The following is a 13,584-nucleotide window of genomic DNA, read 5'->3' as shown; positions in this document are numbered from 1 at the left end:
AAAACTGTTGGAGAGTGAAAAAAATATAGAAAACGATTTTTATGAAAATGACTCTCCAAATGGTGATTTAGAGAGTGAGATTTAGAAAAGCTCTTGGAAATGCTCTTATCTTTTATATCTTTGCTTGGAGAGCCATTTAATAAATATTCTCTTTGTATATGAGTATATCTCTCGTCTTCAATTCACTTCTCAACTTTATCCTCTGTATATATATACTCCGATAGAAGTCGAGAGCGAGAATGGTGGTTTTGGAGAGCGAAAAAGTAGACAGTAGTCTAGAGAGTCTATTGAAGCATGTTTTTATTTGTTTTTTTTTTAATTTTGTGATATATAGAGAGCCCTCATAAGTTGCTCTTAGATAATGCCTTGGAAACATCGAAGAGAAGTTCTATAAACTTTTGTTAAAATGGCATGCAATTTTTCTTTGCCAGTATATAGAAAAGCACGGACCGTTACACAAGGGTATATATAGGCTAATAAAGGATGAAGTGATATCATTAGATTTTGTTTTTGGAAATGTTCTATTTTTTTGTTAAATATTTAAAATTGTTGAGTTCTACTTTACTCATAAGCTTTTGTGAGGCTTAACTAATAAAACGGCCAATGATATATTTTCTGAAACAATTCTCAGTGAACTCAAATTAATTTACTCATGCACGATTGGTTTAGGTCGGCTTCCATATTTTCCATCTTTATCAAGTTCACAACAGATATATAGGATATTTACCATTTTTGTTGCAGTCAAATTTTCATCAATTTCGTACACGTAATTAAAACTGAGTATGTGTCCTGATTTATTTTGATTTTAATAAAATTTAAAATAGACCAAGTCCAGATAAAATCCAACAGATTAAAAGAGGAGCAAAGACCCATGCAAGTTCGTTTGTCATGTCCCATAGATCACCAAATATTTTGTCCCCTACGCTTTGTATCGAAGATATCATATTGTAAAAAAATCTTTCATATCCAAACCTTCACCCCCCTACTCAGATAAATAAAGCTAATTTCTGAGGCCTACAAAAAGGACAAATTTGCCTTGGAAAATTCTGCATAAATGAAGCTAAGATACCTAAACCAATTGTATGAAGGATTTTTGTAGCTATATATCTAGCTGAAGTTTCCCTCTAAGCAGCCGACTACTACCTAAATTGCATCTCCCGTGCCAATCTCTGAATGTCGATGTGCGTTCGTCAGGTCCCTGCATATACTTGTTTCTGTATGTAAGTCCTCGACTCCTTGGCACCCAGAGTTCAGGACAAGGCTCCTCCTGCCAGCATGACCAAGACGGCGGCACCGAGAAGCACGACGACGGAGCGCGACGTCGACGGTGTAGCAGCGGCGGCGCCAACCTGCTGGTCACCGCTGGCGTATGCCATGGTGCCATTGATAAGCGGCAGGTCTCCAGGTGCGCCTGAGTTCGGGCTGGAGGACTTCACGCTGCATGCAGTCGTCACAAATCATCAGAAAACCATATGAACAAATTTTAAAACTATCAGCTTCATTAAATAATTAAATTAAAAACTTGCGATTACAAAAATATGCATGGATGCATGCACTTTGATCTGGCACAGGGGGAGGAAATAAAACTGGAACAACGTCACGTCACGTCACGTCACGTCACGTCACGCGTTTGATGAATGATGCAGACATGAAAGGACAGAGGAGTGCGTCGCCAACCAGGTGGTCTCTTCCTTCATCGTCTCTCAAAACGTTTGACCAAGTTTATGGATATCCAAGAAATTAAATAATTTGCACTCTCGAAACGTATTGTTGCATGGCAGATTAAGTGAAACCAATTTGATTTTGATGTTGTAAATGTTGATATTTAATTTCTGCAGATGTAGATAAACTTGGTTTAAAAAACAGACAGTGACCTATATGAATCAAATAATGGCCTATGCCTCGGATTGGTAGATGCAGTAGAGACCAAAATCCAAAAGGTTCTTTCCCTCATCAGCTCTCGTCTTCTTGCTATATTCAGTGGATCAGTAGCTTTCTTGTGGTTTAATTTGACAACGCAAGCAACACTGGGCTGGTGTGACGAGACCAACGATGTACAGCACGCGATGTCGTACCTGTTGGTGCCGGGGCAGAAGGTGACGGTGTACGCGGTGTCGCCGCCGGCGCAGGTGAAGGTGGAGGTAGCGTCGTCGAACGCGTAGCTATACGCCCTTGGGCACGCGTTCTTGAAGAACTCCGAGTACGCCGACGGCCCGCACGTGTCAGGGCTCGCGTACTCGCCGCTGCAGCAGTACCGCGGCGACCCGAACGCGAGGCACGCGCTCTTGCACGCCACAACATCATCAGCGTTGACATCAGCGGCGGCGGACGACGATGTGACGACGACCCGTAGGTCGGCGGGGCACGCGGCGTTGAGGTCGACCGGGCACCCCGTGGGCGCGCAGTTGCCGGCGCCAGGGGACGCGCCGGACGGCGCCACCAGCAGTGGGAGGTTGGACCCGTCCACCAGGCTCACGTCGTAGAAGTCCATGCCGCCGCCGCTGCCGTCCAGCGTGAACTCCGCCAGCGTCGCCGGCGGCGCGGCGTTGCCGCCGCCGCAGGACACGGCGCTCGAGCCGCAGTCGCCCGTGGCGCACGCGAACTTGTTGGCGGTGCCGTCGGTGGTGCAGAGGGTGCGGCCCCAGAGGCGGCCCGACCATCCCGCCGGCGCCTGCAGGGTTTGCGACGCGCCCGGCGGGAGCTCGAAGCCCGTGGTTTCCAGCGACGGCGAGCGCTCGCCGGAGAGGATCCCTGGCCATACCGTGTACCCGCAGTTGTTGGTGATGGTGAACGACTTCGACAAAACACCTGATTAGGAGAGTAATTTTATTAGCAGTTGCAGATCAAAGTCAAACCAAACACGACCGGCACAGTGCATGGCAACAAATTCGATCGACCGATCGATCAGGACATGCACGCATGATTTATAAGAACAAACAGCTGCTTACCACTAACCGACACGGCGAGGACGACCAAGAACAGATGAAGAGATCGGCAAGCCGTCGCCGCCGCCGCCGCCGCCGCCATTATGGTCGTCGGGCGACGAGAGCCGTACGTTGGCGACCGCGGTGCTGCCGAGACCGGCGGGGAGAATCGTGAGGGGTTTGGCAATGGTTATTCGACCACGACGGCATGCAGCGCCACGACGAGCTCTATATTTATACGCGCGCGCGCGCCAAATTTTCCGAGGTTACTGTGTGGTTCAAGATATGGTTCTTTATTGTTTCTTTCTATATATATTTTTTTGTTTCGATCCATGTTTCCAAATACGTACCTGTAGGTACGTGTGTGTATTCTACTCTTCTGTTCGTTTCTTTAAAGAAAAGGGTAGGACCTGTCAGCTGTGTGGTTCAATTATGGTAGGAAACATTTTGTTATTCTTCTGTTCGGTTTTTTTAAGGAAGGACACAAGAGCTCTCTGTCATTTAATTAAGGAAAGAAGTATTGTTGCTGTGTTTTCTGTTCGTTTTTTTTTAAGAAAAGATCAGGAGCCCTGACGTTCAAGTAAGGTAGGAAACATTATTGTTTATCTATGATCGATCTGACCAGGGGAGTTCAGACATAGATGTCACAATTATATGTTTGGGCGCGGTTTGGTATGTGATCCATACGTACACATCTTGATCCCTCTATATACTAGTAAATATGTTCACTTCACGTTTGATAAAATATAGGGATTTGCTGGCGCCGGGAAGTTCGATGGGATAGGATTTCATCGGACGGTACCGAATGGCCCAGCAGAAACGCGCCACACTCCCACCGTATCGCTGTAATCCTTCCCCGTCTGCCTCGTCCCGCCACGCACGCGTACCCCCGCCTCGCCCCACGCCCGCCGCTCCTTCACCCTGAACCCCCTTCTCTCCGCGCGGGTAGGATCCGGGAGCTGGGATGAGGATGAGAACGCCCAATCCGCCGGCCCTTAGCTCGCCGCACCCCTTCCCCTGCCGCCTGGGTCGTGCCCCATGACTCTCTGAATATACCTCTTAAACACAAAAACACTTGCAACATAAAACACTTGAATGCAACATAAGTCTGAAGCCGTTGAAATATTTGACATACATTTATAACATGTGTGTGAAACATATGTAACATCCAGATAAAACACTTGCAACTTACAACATGAAAACACTTATTGCAACATAAGACTGAAACAGATGAAACATTTCGAACATATACGCTTGTAACATATATGTGAAACATGTGCAACATCCAAATAAGCACACTTGCAACATTTGGAACGGACGCTTGCAACATACGTGTACAACCATTGCAACATGTGCAACATCACGATCAATTTTTGCAACATCCATATGAAATATTTGGAACATACCTCTAAAAACGTTTGAAACAATTGAAACATACTCTTGCAACATGCACTTTCAACGCAACATCTCCTTGCTGCTCGGTGGAATGGAGGCTCGTCGGTGTGTGGTGTTCACCGGAGGCAGTGGGCGGGCGACGCTTGTACGTGGTGGGCCGGCAGCAGTGACTGCACGTCGCCGAAGAGAGGCATCGGCCACATGAGCGGCGGGGAGGCCGCGACCATGCGATTTGGAGAGGGCAGTAGCACGCCATGCCTAGCAGGGACGGTAGCCGAGTGCCGCAACTCGAAGGCAGCTGGACTCCGTGCCTAGCAAGGCCAACGGCCGAGCGGTGCGTCTCGGAGGCGGTTGCACGCTACGCCTCGGAGGGCCAGCCGTGCGCTCGGCGGCGGCAGGCGAGCGGATAAGAGCAATAGGAAGAGGAACGAGTGGGTAGGAATAAGTGGATGAGCAGTTTTTTTTTTTGAGAAACAAAAGAGTGTGGGTTGTTGGGCTGGCGTCGTGGCCCAGCAACGGAGCGTCCTGGCGGACAGACACTCTATTCAAAGCATTACCGTAAAATATGTATATATACTAGTAAATATATTCTAGTGTTGTGATGGGAGAAGAGAACTATCAAACGTCCATGAGAAATAGGAACAGAGAACTACTACCACGTCCATGAAAAATAGGAACAGAGCTTTTGATCTGTGATGTCCTCGTCTGTCTGCCTCTACGCCGCCCTCGTCCTTGTTACCGTAAAATATGCACCTCCATGATATCCTTAGCATCCTGGTCCATCGGCCTTCATGCATCACCACTGTGGATCAGGCCTACAATATGAGGGCAAAAAGTGGAGTCGACATGCCATGTCGATCTAGGGAAGGAAGGAGACAAAGTCAGCCCTCACTTGCAAACGCCGGATCTGCAAGCTCGAAGGATGGTACTCGCCACTGCCCAGGTGCAAATGTGTTAGCCATCCAGGGATCCATACTGGAACCACTCAAATAACAGGACCCGATGGTCCAACTCTTCAGTTGGAGTGTGAGCAGTCGAAAATACCGCTCGAAGTTTATTGGGCGCAAGGCAGTCGAGTTGTATTAAGTCTACACATCGAATAGACCCACCGGGTTAAGGTACTCGAAAAAATGCATAAATGCTCGACTAAGTAGAGAGGAAAGATTTAAAATAAGTCGAGTACACTTTCACATGAGGTAATTTCTGTTACATTCCATAGGTGTACAACAATAAAGACCTGTCAAGCCAGGACGCACCCCGAGCTCGACTGCGAGCTAGCACTGCAAAGAAGCCAAATGTGCTTATGCAAGAGAAACGGGGGAGAGTTTGCATATACAAGCAAATACTCCACCAGCACCTCAGTGAGGGCTTGGCCGCGGACCAGGAGAGCAAGGACAGGGCACCACTCACAAAACTTCCACTTGCATCTCTCAGAGTCGAGAGATCTGCAGGCGAAGCATAAGCCAGATGCTCCGCCCTCGCTACCCCAGAGGTGGAAAGAACGCAGGACACCGGCCCTGGTGAGCCGGTGCCGGAAGGCTACGCAGGGCACAATCCGAAGTGAAGACAAGACCATTGCCATCACTATTCTGACATCCCTGCCCATCAGGGGCCATCGAAGACGCTTTGATGGTAATATAACCAACGGCACCCCAGTGGCTCCGATAAAGCCTGCGGTGACAAAACCACAGATGCTTCTATTACCAAAGTGTAATCAGCACCCCTAGCTTTCCCAAAACCATATCCTCCCTTGATCGCAAAACTTCCACTAGAACCAAGGACGGACAACTACTATTGTGCCTAGATGCTGTAGGAAACTAATCTTGAAGGCCTTCTCCCAACGCTGTTGTCGTCGCCGGGGTGTTGGAGGATGAAGAACGCCATGACTATGGCAAGGGAAGCTCCTAGGTCTGAGGTCTTAAAAAGGAAGAAATAAGTGTGGTGTCAATCAACAATGGCCCTGTTTGGATACTCTAGCATAGCTAGAGGTTAGAGTTAGTTTCTAGCTCAGGACTAGCCCTGAACTAACGCTAGCCTAAGAGATGTTTGGATACAAGAGTTAAAATGATAATAAATGTGCTTTCCAAATCATTGGTGCGGGTGGAAGTAGAGAGAAAACAGTGGACCCCACCTCAAATAGCCCCAACTAGCCCAAATAATCACCTCTTTGGGGGGATAGTTTTTTAGAGTGGGCTAGTTGCAAATAACCCACTCTAGCCCTCCTGTTTGGCTACTTTAGGGCTAGTTGAGCTCCAACTAGCCCAAACTAGCTCTAACCCATGGATCCAACACAGGGCCAATACTAAGCACACCAGGTTTTATAGCCCATCCTTGCCAATATAAGGAAGGGGAAATGGTCAAGATCCGTGGCTCAAGCAAGTCACGCACATAACAGGAGGGTGAAGAAGACGAGGCATATCTGATTTCCTGCTCATTCATTCTTATCTATAGCAGGACTTAATGACACACTTTACCCGAAGGACCGAAGCCGGCGATCGTGCGCAATCACTTAGAAAACCGAGCCCTCAGAGGCATCGGGATTTCGTGAACTTCGAGATATGGATCCTTGATATGGGCACCCAAAGACTTCGACACTGGCGCCCCAAGGCATCGACACCCGACACTCGAACCGAACTTTTTACTATTGGGCCCTTTTTTCGAAAGTTTCTCTTAAATAGACCCTTGGCGGAAACAATTTCAGAAATGGACCCTTGGCTCGGCGCCAGAGTGACTGGCGCCGAGCTCGGCGCCACGGTCACTGGCGCCGAGATCCTGGGCACGGGAAAATGGCCTGCCAGGGCCTCGACGCCAGAGTGACTGGCGCCGAGCTCGGCGCCAGTCTGAATGGCGCCGAGCCACCTGCATTTAACCCAGCCTACACTTCTTGTTTCCGCCAGGGGTCTATTTGAGAGAAACTTTCAAAAAAAGGGCCAAATAGTAAAAAATTCGGACACTCGAAAGGGCTGAGCCATTTGAATGTCTTGTCATCAAGTTTTTCTGGGACTACTGTCGGTGATATGGACCCAAGGTACCTCACCGCTCTGATATTAGGTCATTACCAGTGGGATGTGCCTGAAAGGATCAAGATGCCCAACAGGAGGGTGAATTGAGCTAATTCTAAATTTTCTTGCAATAATTAAATCCTACGGTTAGCCCAATTAACCCCTTGTGCCTAGAAAAGTGTTTCTATTAATCTAACGTACAAAGGACTTACGACCTATATTCCAAACTTACTCTAGCATGGTAATTCTATGAATGTAACAACAAGTATTGAATTGCTCAAAGTAAATGCTCAAAGTAAATAGAGAGAGAGAGGAACGCGACGATGTTTTGCCGAGGTATCGGAGTGTCGCCACTCCCCACTAGTCCTCGTTGGAGCACCCGCGCAAGGGTGTAGCTCCCCCTTGATCCGCGCAAGGATCAAGTGCTCTCTACGGGTTGATTCTTCGACACTCCGTCGCGGTGAATCACCCACAACCGCTTACAACTTGAGTTGGGTCACCCATAAGCTCCGCCGGGTGATCACCAAGTTTCCAATCACCACCAAGCCTTTTAGGTGATGGCGATCACCAAGAATAACAAGCACGAACTCTCACTTGACCACGCGAAGCCTAATGAGAACGGTGGATGCACACTTTGCTACTCTTGATTCACTAATGAGGCTACTCTCTTGGATTCTCAAATCTCAATCACCTCACTAGGATCTTGCTCTTCTTGGCACTCACAAACGTGTTTCTCAGCTGTTGGAATGAGCAAAAGTGACTCCACACACGAGTGGAGCTTCTATTTATAAGGCAGCCTGAAAAACGAACCGTTATGTGCCTCTGCGGGGTGACCGGACGCTCCGGTCATGTTGACCAGACGCTCCGGTCAGTTCAACCCACACACCAGTGTTTAAGTGTTGACCGGTCACTGGCATGGTCCGATCATCACTGACCGGACACGTCCGGTCGCATTTAACCCTCACTAGAACCTTACTGTACTCGACCGGACGATGAACCCCCAGGGTCCGGTCAGTACTGACCGGTCACGTCTAGTCGCAGAATTCCTTCTCTGGAACCTTACTGGAGTCGACCGGACACTGGCCCTCAGCGTCCGGTCACTCGACCACTCAGCGTCCGGTCGCACCGAACACAATCTCCTTGGTCAAATGAACTGATCGGACCCTGCAGCCAGCGTCCGGTCAGCATTTGACCCTCCATTCACTTCTAACTCTCGAACATATGTGAATGAAGTTTGCTCCATAGGATCATAGGGCTGTTGTGGAGCTACCTAGTGCTAGTTTTGACAAGTGTGCACCACACCTAACTCACTAGACTCATCTAGGTCAAGCTACCCATCCATACCCCCCTTAATAGTACGGCCAAAGGAAAAACAAAGTCCTAAACTACTCTAAGTGTCTCTCCAACTCCAATCGACACTTAGAACTAGTCATCCTTAACCGTGTCGTCCATCCTTTGAAAACCAAAACAATTTCCATTGTAGGGGCATGACCACCTTGATTGCCCAATTGATCTCTATTACCATGACCTAACTTAATTGCCTCTACAAAACATATGTTAGTCATAGTAATCTTGTATTGTCATTAATCACCAAAACCCAACTAGGGGCCTAGATGCTTTCAATCTCCCCCTTTTTGGTGATTGATGACAATACCACCTCGAGTATGTGAAAGAGTGAGGTTTTTGACATGCTTGGTTCATATAAGCTTTTGTCAATAAGAACAAAATAGTTAGGCAAGCTTATATGACCCAAGCCAACACGATGTACTCAAAAGATATGAAATAAGCATGAGTACAAGTGGTGAATCTCATTTGCATCGGAGTAAAGCGCGGAAGCAAAAGCAAATGAGCATTACACAAGTGATATGACATATAAAGGAATTCAAAGTAGAGAGCACACATGTCATATATCATAATCACGTAGATATCACTATCACATAGATATAATAGTGTATGAAAGTAAACACACGAACCAAATGTATATAATAGACTAATAGCTAACTAGGCTCCCCCTAAAAATCACTCCCCCTGAGTCTACATACTCGAACCCTCTCCTCCTTTGGCATCAAACACCAAAACCTAAGGGTCGGTCGGTGGGGCTGCAGCGGACGAGCCGGGCGCTGAGGTATGAGGGGCAAGCTGGAACTAGGCACCATCATCATCTGACCCTGAGCTCTGTACTGACTGATCCTCTGTGGCTGGAAGAATTGCTGAAGAGGTCTGGGTCTGAGCTGGGGCAGGTGCTACCTGTGATGCTGCTGGTATGTCTGTCGTAGGATCTAAAGATGCGATAGAAAAAGGGAGCCTCTGAGTAGTCACGGTGATGGGAGCTGCTGTAGAGGGACCTAGGGCATACATATGTGGCGGTGTAGGCATCCCTGTAAACTCGCTGAAGGATGCTCCAAGACTCCTAGAGACTGACGTGTCAGGCTCAAATAGCGAAGGTGACTGATCTGGTGTGAAGCCCATCTGAAGTGGTGTGAACTGCGGGGCTACCACTAGCGAGGATAACCACTGGGACACTTGTACTATGGGAGAAGCAAACGGAGCTAGAGGTTGTCCCTGACTCTGAAGCCCACTGGGCTGTACTGCTGGAGTTGTCATAGTGTTAGTAGGCTGACCAATCTAGGGCAAAAGCTATGGCTGTGGGGCCCCAATGGCTGTCACTACATGCTGCATGAATCCCAAAAGTTGCTGCTGCATGAGTAACTGCTGCTAATGCATCTGCTGCTGCTGCTGCTGCTGGAGGACCTACTGCTGTCGCTGGAACTTGTCCTGACGAGCCTAAAACTGTGCAAAGTTGGTGGCGGTCTCCTGAGCCTGTCTAGCTTGATCCTGCTACATCCGCTCAAGAATAGCAATCAAAGCGGGGTCCATCTGCGGTGCAGGTGGAGCGAAGCTGGAACTACCGGCCTCTGCATCATGTCTGCGTGGAGGCATCTAAGGAATAGGCAGGTAGTCGTCATCTGAACTATCACTAGACTCGCTCCTCTCCTCCTGAGCCTCAAGCTCCTCCTCCTCAGTAGCTACCATGCCTCTGATAATCTTGTCCTACTGAGCTGCGGACTCTGGTACATCTAGACGACGGCAAGGCTAAGTGGGTGCCTGTGGTGTGCTATGCCTGATCCTCTGTGCCATGTTATAAGCTGGAAACTCTGTGGTGGCACCTCTATACTCTGCAACCATCTCTGGTGTCCTAACTTGCATAGCCTTGAGAATAAGGAATGTGATCCAATGTGCATATGGAAGCTACCTACGACCCTTGAAGCCCTCAGCTATAGTATCCTCCATCTCTGATAGAAGGAGGTCCCAAATATCAAACACTGTCTGCTACATCAGGGCGTTGAGGAGCCAAAGCTGGAGATGAGTCAAACCCTCTCTGTATCCCATCCTGGGAAGTAGTGTCCTCCTTATGATAGCCTCTAGCACTCTAGCTGTAGGAGTAAGGTCACTGGGGTTCCTCCTCGACCCCTCACCAAAGGGCTCCTTGAAGCAATGGCGCACAAGATCTGTAGGGGGCACCATACCACCATGAGGGCACCTAGGAGGCTCTTGCTGTCCATAACATACCTCATGTAACCTGACAGGTTGCTCCTGTAACCTCAGTATCTCCCTAGCCCTCTAACTCATCATCCTGTAGTCTCTGCCTCTGAATGCAAAGTGTATAAAGTTATGATGCGGGTCAATGTCGAGCGAAGCATAGAACTGCCGAACCCAAGATGGTACATACAATCCTATCTGGCCAATCAGATCTGTCAGCCCTAGCAGATATGCAAGGTAGGGGCGAATGTGCTCTCCAGCTACTGTGACTATAGCCTCTATGCTGCAGACCCTCTAAGATCTGAAGACTGCTCCACTGTTCAGATAGGCATTATAGAAATCCTCCTACAGTGGCGTGTAGAAACCCTCTGCTGCTCTCTCATCCCTCCTGGGTGGAAACCACACATCAAACTCCATGAAGTGAAGTTGCTGAACCTGCTTGGCCATGGCGGCCCTCAAGTCAAGGTGGGTCACTGGAGGTGGATCCTGTGGTCTAGGCAGTGGACGTGATCCCCTCTGCTGTGTTGGTGGCCTCGGTGAGACTAGAACACGGGTACGACTAGAGCGGCGTAGCTGTGGCTAGGGTGCCTGCTCGGTCCCCTCGGCCTCCTTGGCCTACTAGCCCTCCTGAGTCTGCTATGACGGTTGTCCCTCCTATGTCTCCTAATGAAAGTGCATCTAGCCCTTTAGTGGGTTTTGGATGATTGAATGACAACGTGATTAAAGAACTAACATGCTTGCTAAGTGTTAGACAGGAAATTGATTTTCTCACAGATACTTGATGAAATTGTATAAAGCCAAAATGATGTATTGTTGTATAAATAATCTAGTTCAAGCACAAGACAACAATGCAAATGGAATTCATGCAAAGGCTTATTTATTGTGGGATTTCAATGATCTATGTGAAAGCAAGCACGATAAGAGTTAATTAATGAGACATGAGGGATTGCATATGGAATGGTCTCATATTTGAAGCTTGCTAAATTAAAATGAAAAAGATGACAATACATAAATGGATGATTCAACACAAGATGTGACCTGATGGCTTGAGATGGTGAAGATAGCAAGGAAAGGCTTCGAGGTACTAAGCAAGGGTGAAGGGCAAGCGACGGCTTGGCGGCCGAAGAACCTAGCTAGGGTGAAGAAGGAAGTACTTGCATTTAGTTGAGGTACTAATCAAGCTATGATGGCCACGTTTTTGTGGAGGATCAAATTACTATTGGAGTGTTTGATGGAAGTGACTTGATGCATTTGGAGTTATTCATATTTGATGAATGGAATCAAGTCACGTGCTCAAGATGGCTATGCTCAAGTGACAAGATCAATATTGACATGTTGGCACCCTCACTTGATGAAGATTGAAAGACACGGCATCAATTTAAAGAAGATCAACTCAAAAGGTTTAATTTCGTTTTTCTTTTGATCTTGAGTTAATAGGTATGCCGTACTATTAAGAGGGATGCAAGTTTAGGTGGTCTGAGGAAGATAGAGTGCTCAAGCATAATAATTAAATCAAAAGAGAGACACTCTAGCACTTCACGAGCACAAAGAATAATTTTCTGTGACTGTCGGTGTCGAAAGTCCCGACGTAAGCCGGAACTCCCGACAGTCGGAAGTCATGACTCTTGCCGGAAGTGCTGACTCCCAGTCACTGCCTGTGCGATGACTGTGGACGTCGGAAGTCCCGACGTGAGTCGGAACTCCCAACAGTCGGAAGTCCCGACCCAAGCCGGGAGTCCCAGCATCGATGGTTCTACTGACCTGCTGACTGTGCACGTCGGAAGTCCCGACGTTCGTCGGAAGTTCCGACGTTGGCTGTCTCGAGTGGACTTTGACCTCACATGAACAGTGTTTTCTTCATACGTCGGAAGTCTCGACATCTGCGTCGGAACTCCCGACGTAGATCTGAACGGTTAGATTTTGCCTTGGAGTATATATACCCGTCTCCTCCATTCTAACCGTTGCCCACTCATTTCATTGCAACAAACACTCGGCCCAAACAGCCCCCAAGCATTCTAGGCTCGCCACTCTTCTCTCCTTTGCCTCCAACTTCAATTCCTAAAGGGTTTGAGTGATTGGAGAGTGGATTGAGTGAGAAAAACACTTTGAGCAAGCTTGAGCACTTGATTTCTTCGTCAAGCCGGTTTGATTTGCATTTGTTACTCTTGGGGATTTTCCCCTAGCCGGCGAGGCGTCGCCCAAGAGCTTCCATCTTATGGAAGAGCCTTGGGAAGTTTGTATTACCCTTGTTTTCTAGTGAAGAAACTCAAGTGACCTTTGTGGTATCCTTGAGTGAGGCAAGGAGGTGGAAGAGACTCTGACTTAAGTGGTCACCTCAACAACGAGGACGTAGGAGCTCCTTTGTGGGGCTGCCGAACCTCGGGATAAATTCTTGTCTCCCGCGTGCTTGTTGTTGTTGTGATTTGCTCGAAATTACTTGTATTTGGTTGTCTCCCTCTCTCTAGCTATTTCTTAGGGTTTGGGACTCAATCTACGGAGTGGTGGCTTATCAACGTCAAGAGAGTGACCCAACACCTTACCTTACCACTAGGAAGTGGGTTTGTAAGTTATCGGCATCACAAAGTTCATTTTAGCACTTGTAGTTCATTTCCCGTAGGGGTCGGAAGTGCTGACAGTTTGCGTTGGAAGTTCTGACCCAAACTGTTGGAACTTCTGACACGTCGGAAGTTTTGACCCAAACGTCGAGACTTCTGACACGTCGG

The 13,584-nt window shown here is 48.0% G+C and overlaps 1 protein-coding gene across 1 annotated transcript; it reads right to left on the bottom strand.

The window, feature by feature from the left end:
- Positions 1-1,132: 1,132 nt before the first annotated feature.
- Positions 1,133-3,036, bottom strand: LOC136508839 (thaumatin-like protein 1b). The gene is made up of 3 exons (XM_066503622.1): positions 2,949-3,036; positions 2,076-2,808; positions 1,133-1,437 (listed from the first exon to the last, which is right to left on the bottom strand). The coding sequence occupies exons 1-3, from the start codon at positions 3,025-3,027 to the stop codon at positions 1,251-1,253; spliced, it is 999 nt and encodes a 332-aa protein (XP_066359719.1). The 5' UTR covers positions 3,028-3,036; the 3' UTR covers positions 1,133-1,250.
- Positions 3,037-13,584: the final 10,548 nt, after the last annotated feature.

Source organism: Miscanthus floridulus, chromosome 15, assembly GCF_019320115.1.
Source record: "Miscanthus floridulus cultivar M001 chromosome 15, ASM1932011v1, whole genome shotgun sequence".
Classification (NCBI taxonomy): domain Eukaryota; kingdom Viridiplantae; phylum Streptophyta; class Magnoliopsida; order Poales; family Poaceae; genus Miscanthus; species Miscanthus floridulus.
The sequence above is the reverse complement of the archived record's forward strand: the minus strand, read 5'-3'. Positions and strand labels throughout refer to the sequence as shown.

Bases quoted from the DNA above. Each gene is read 5' to 3' on its own strand.
- LOC136508839 (XM_066503622.1), bottom strand. From the start codon at position 3,027: ATGGCGGCGGCGGCGGCGGCGGCGACGGCTTGCCGATCTCTTCATCTG. The intron at 2,809-2,948 runs GTAAGCAGCTGT...TCTCCTAATCAG, and splicing joins CCTCGCCGTGTCGGTTAGTG to GTGTTTTGTCGAAGTCGTTC. The intron at 1,438-2,075 runs GTACGACATCGC...GACTGCATGCAG, and splicing joins TTCTGCCCCGGCACCAACAG to CGTGAAGTCCTCCAGCCCGA.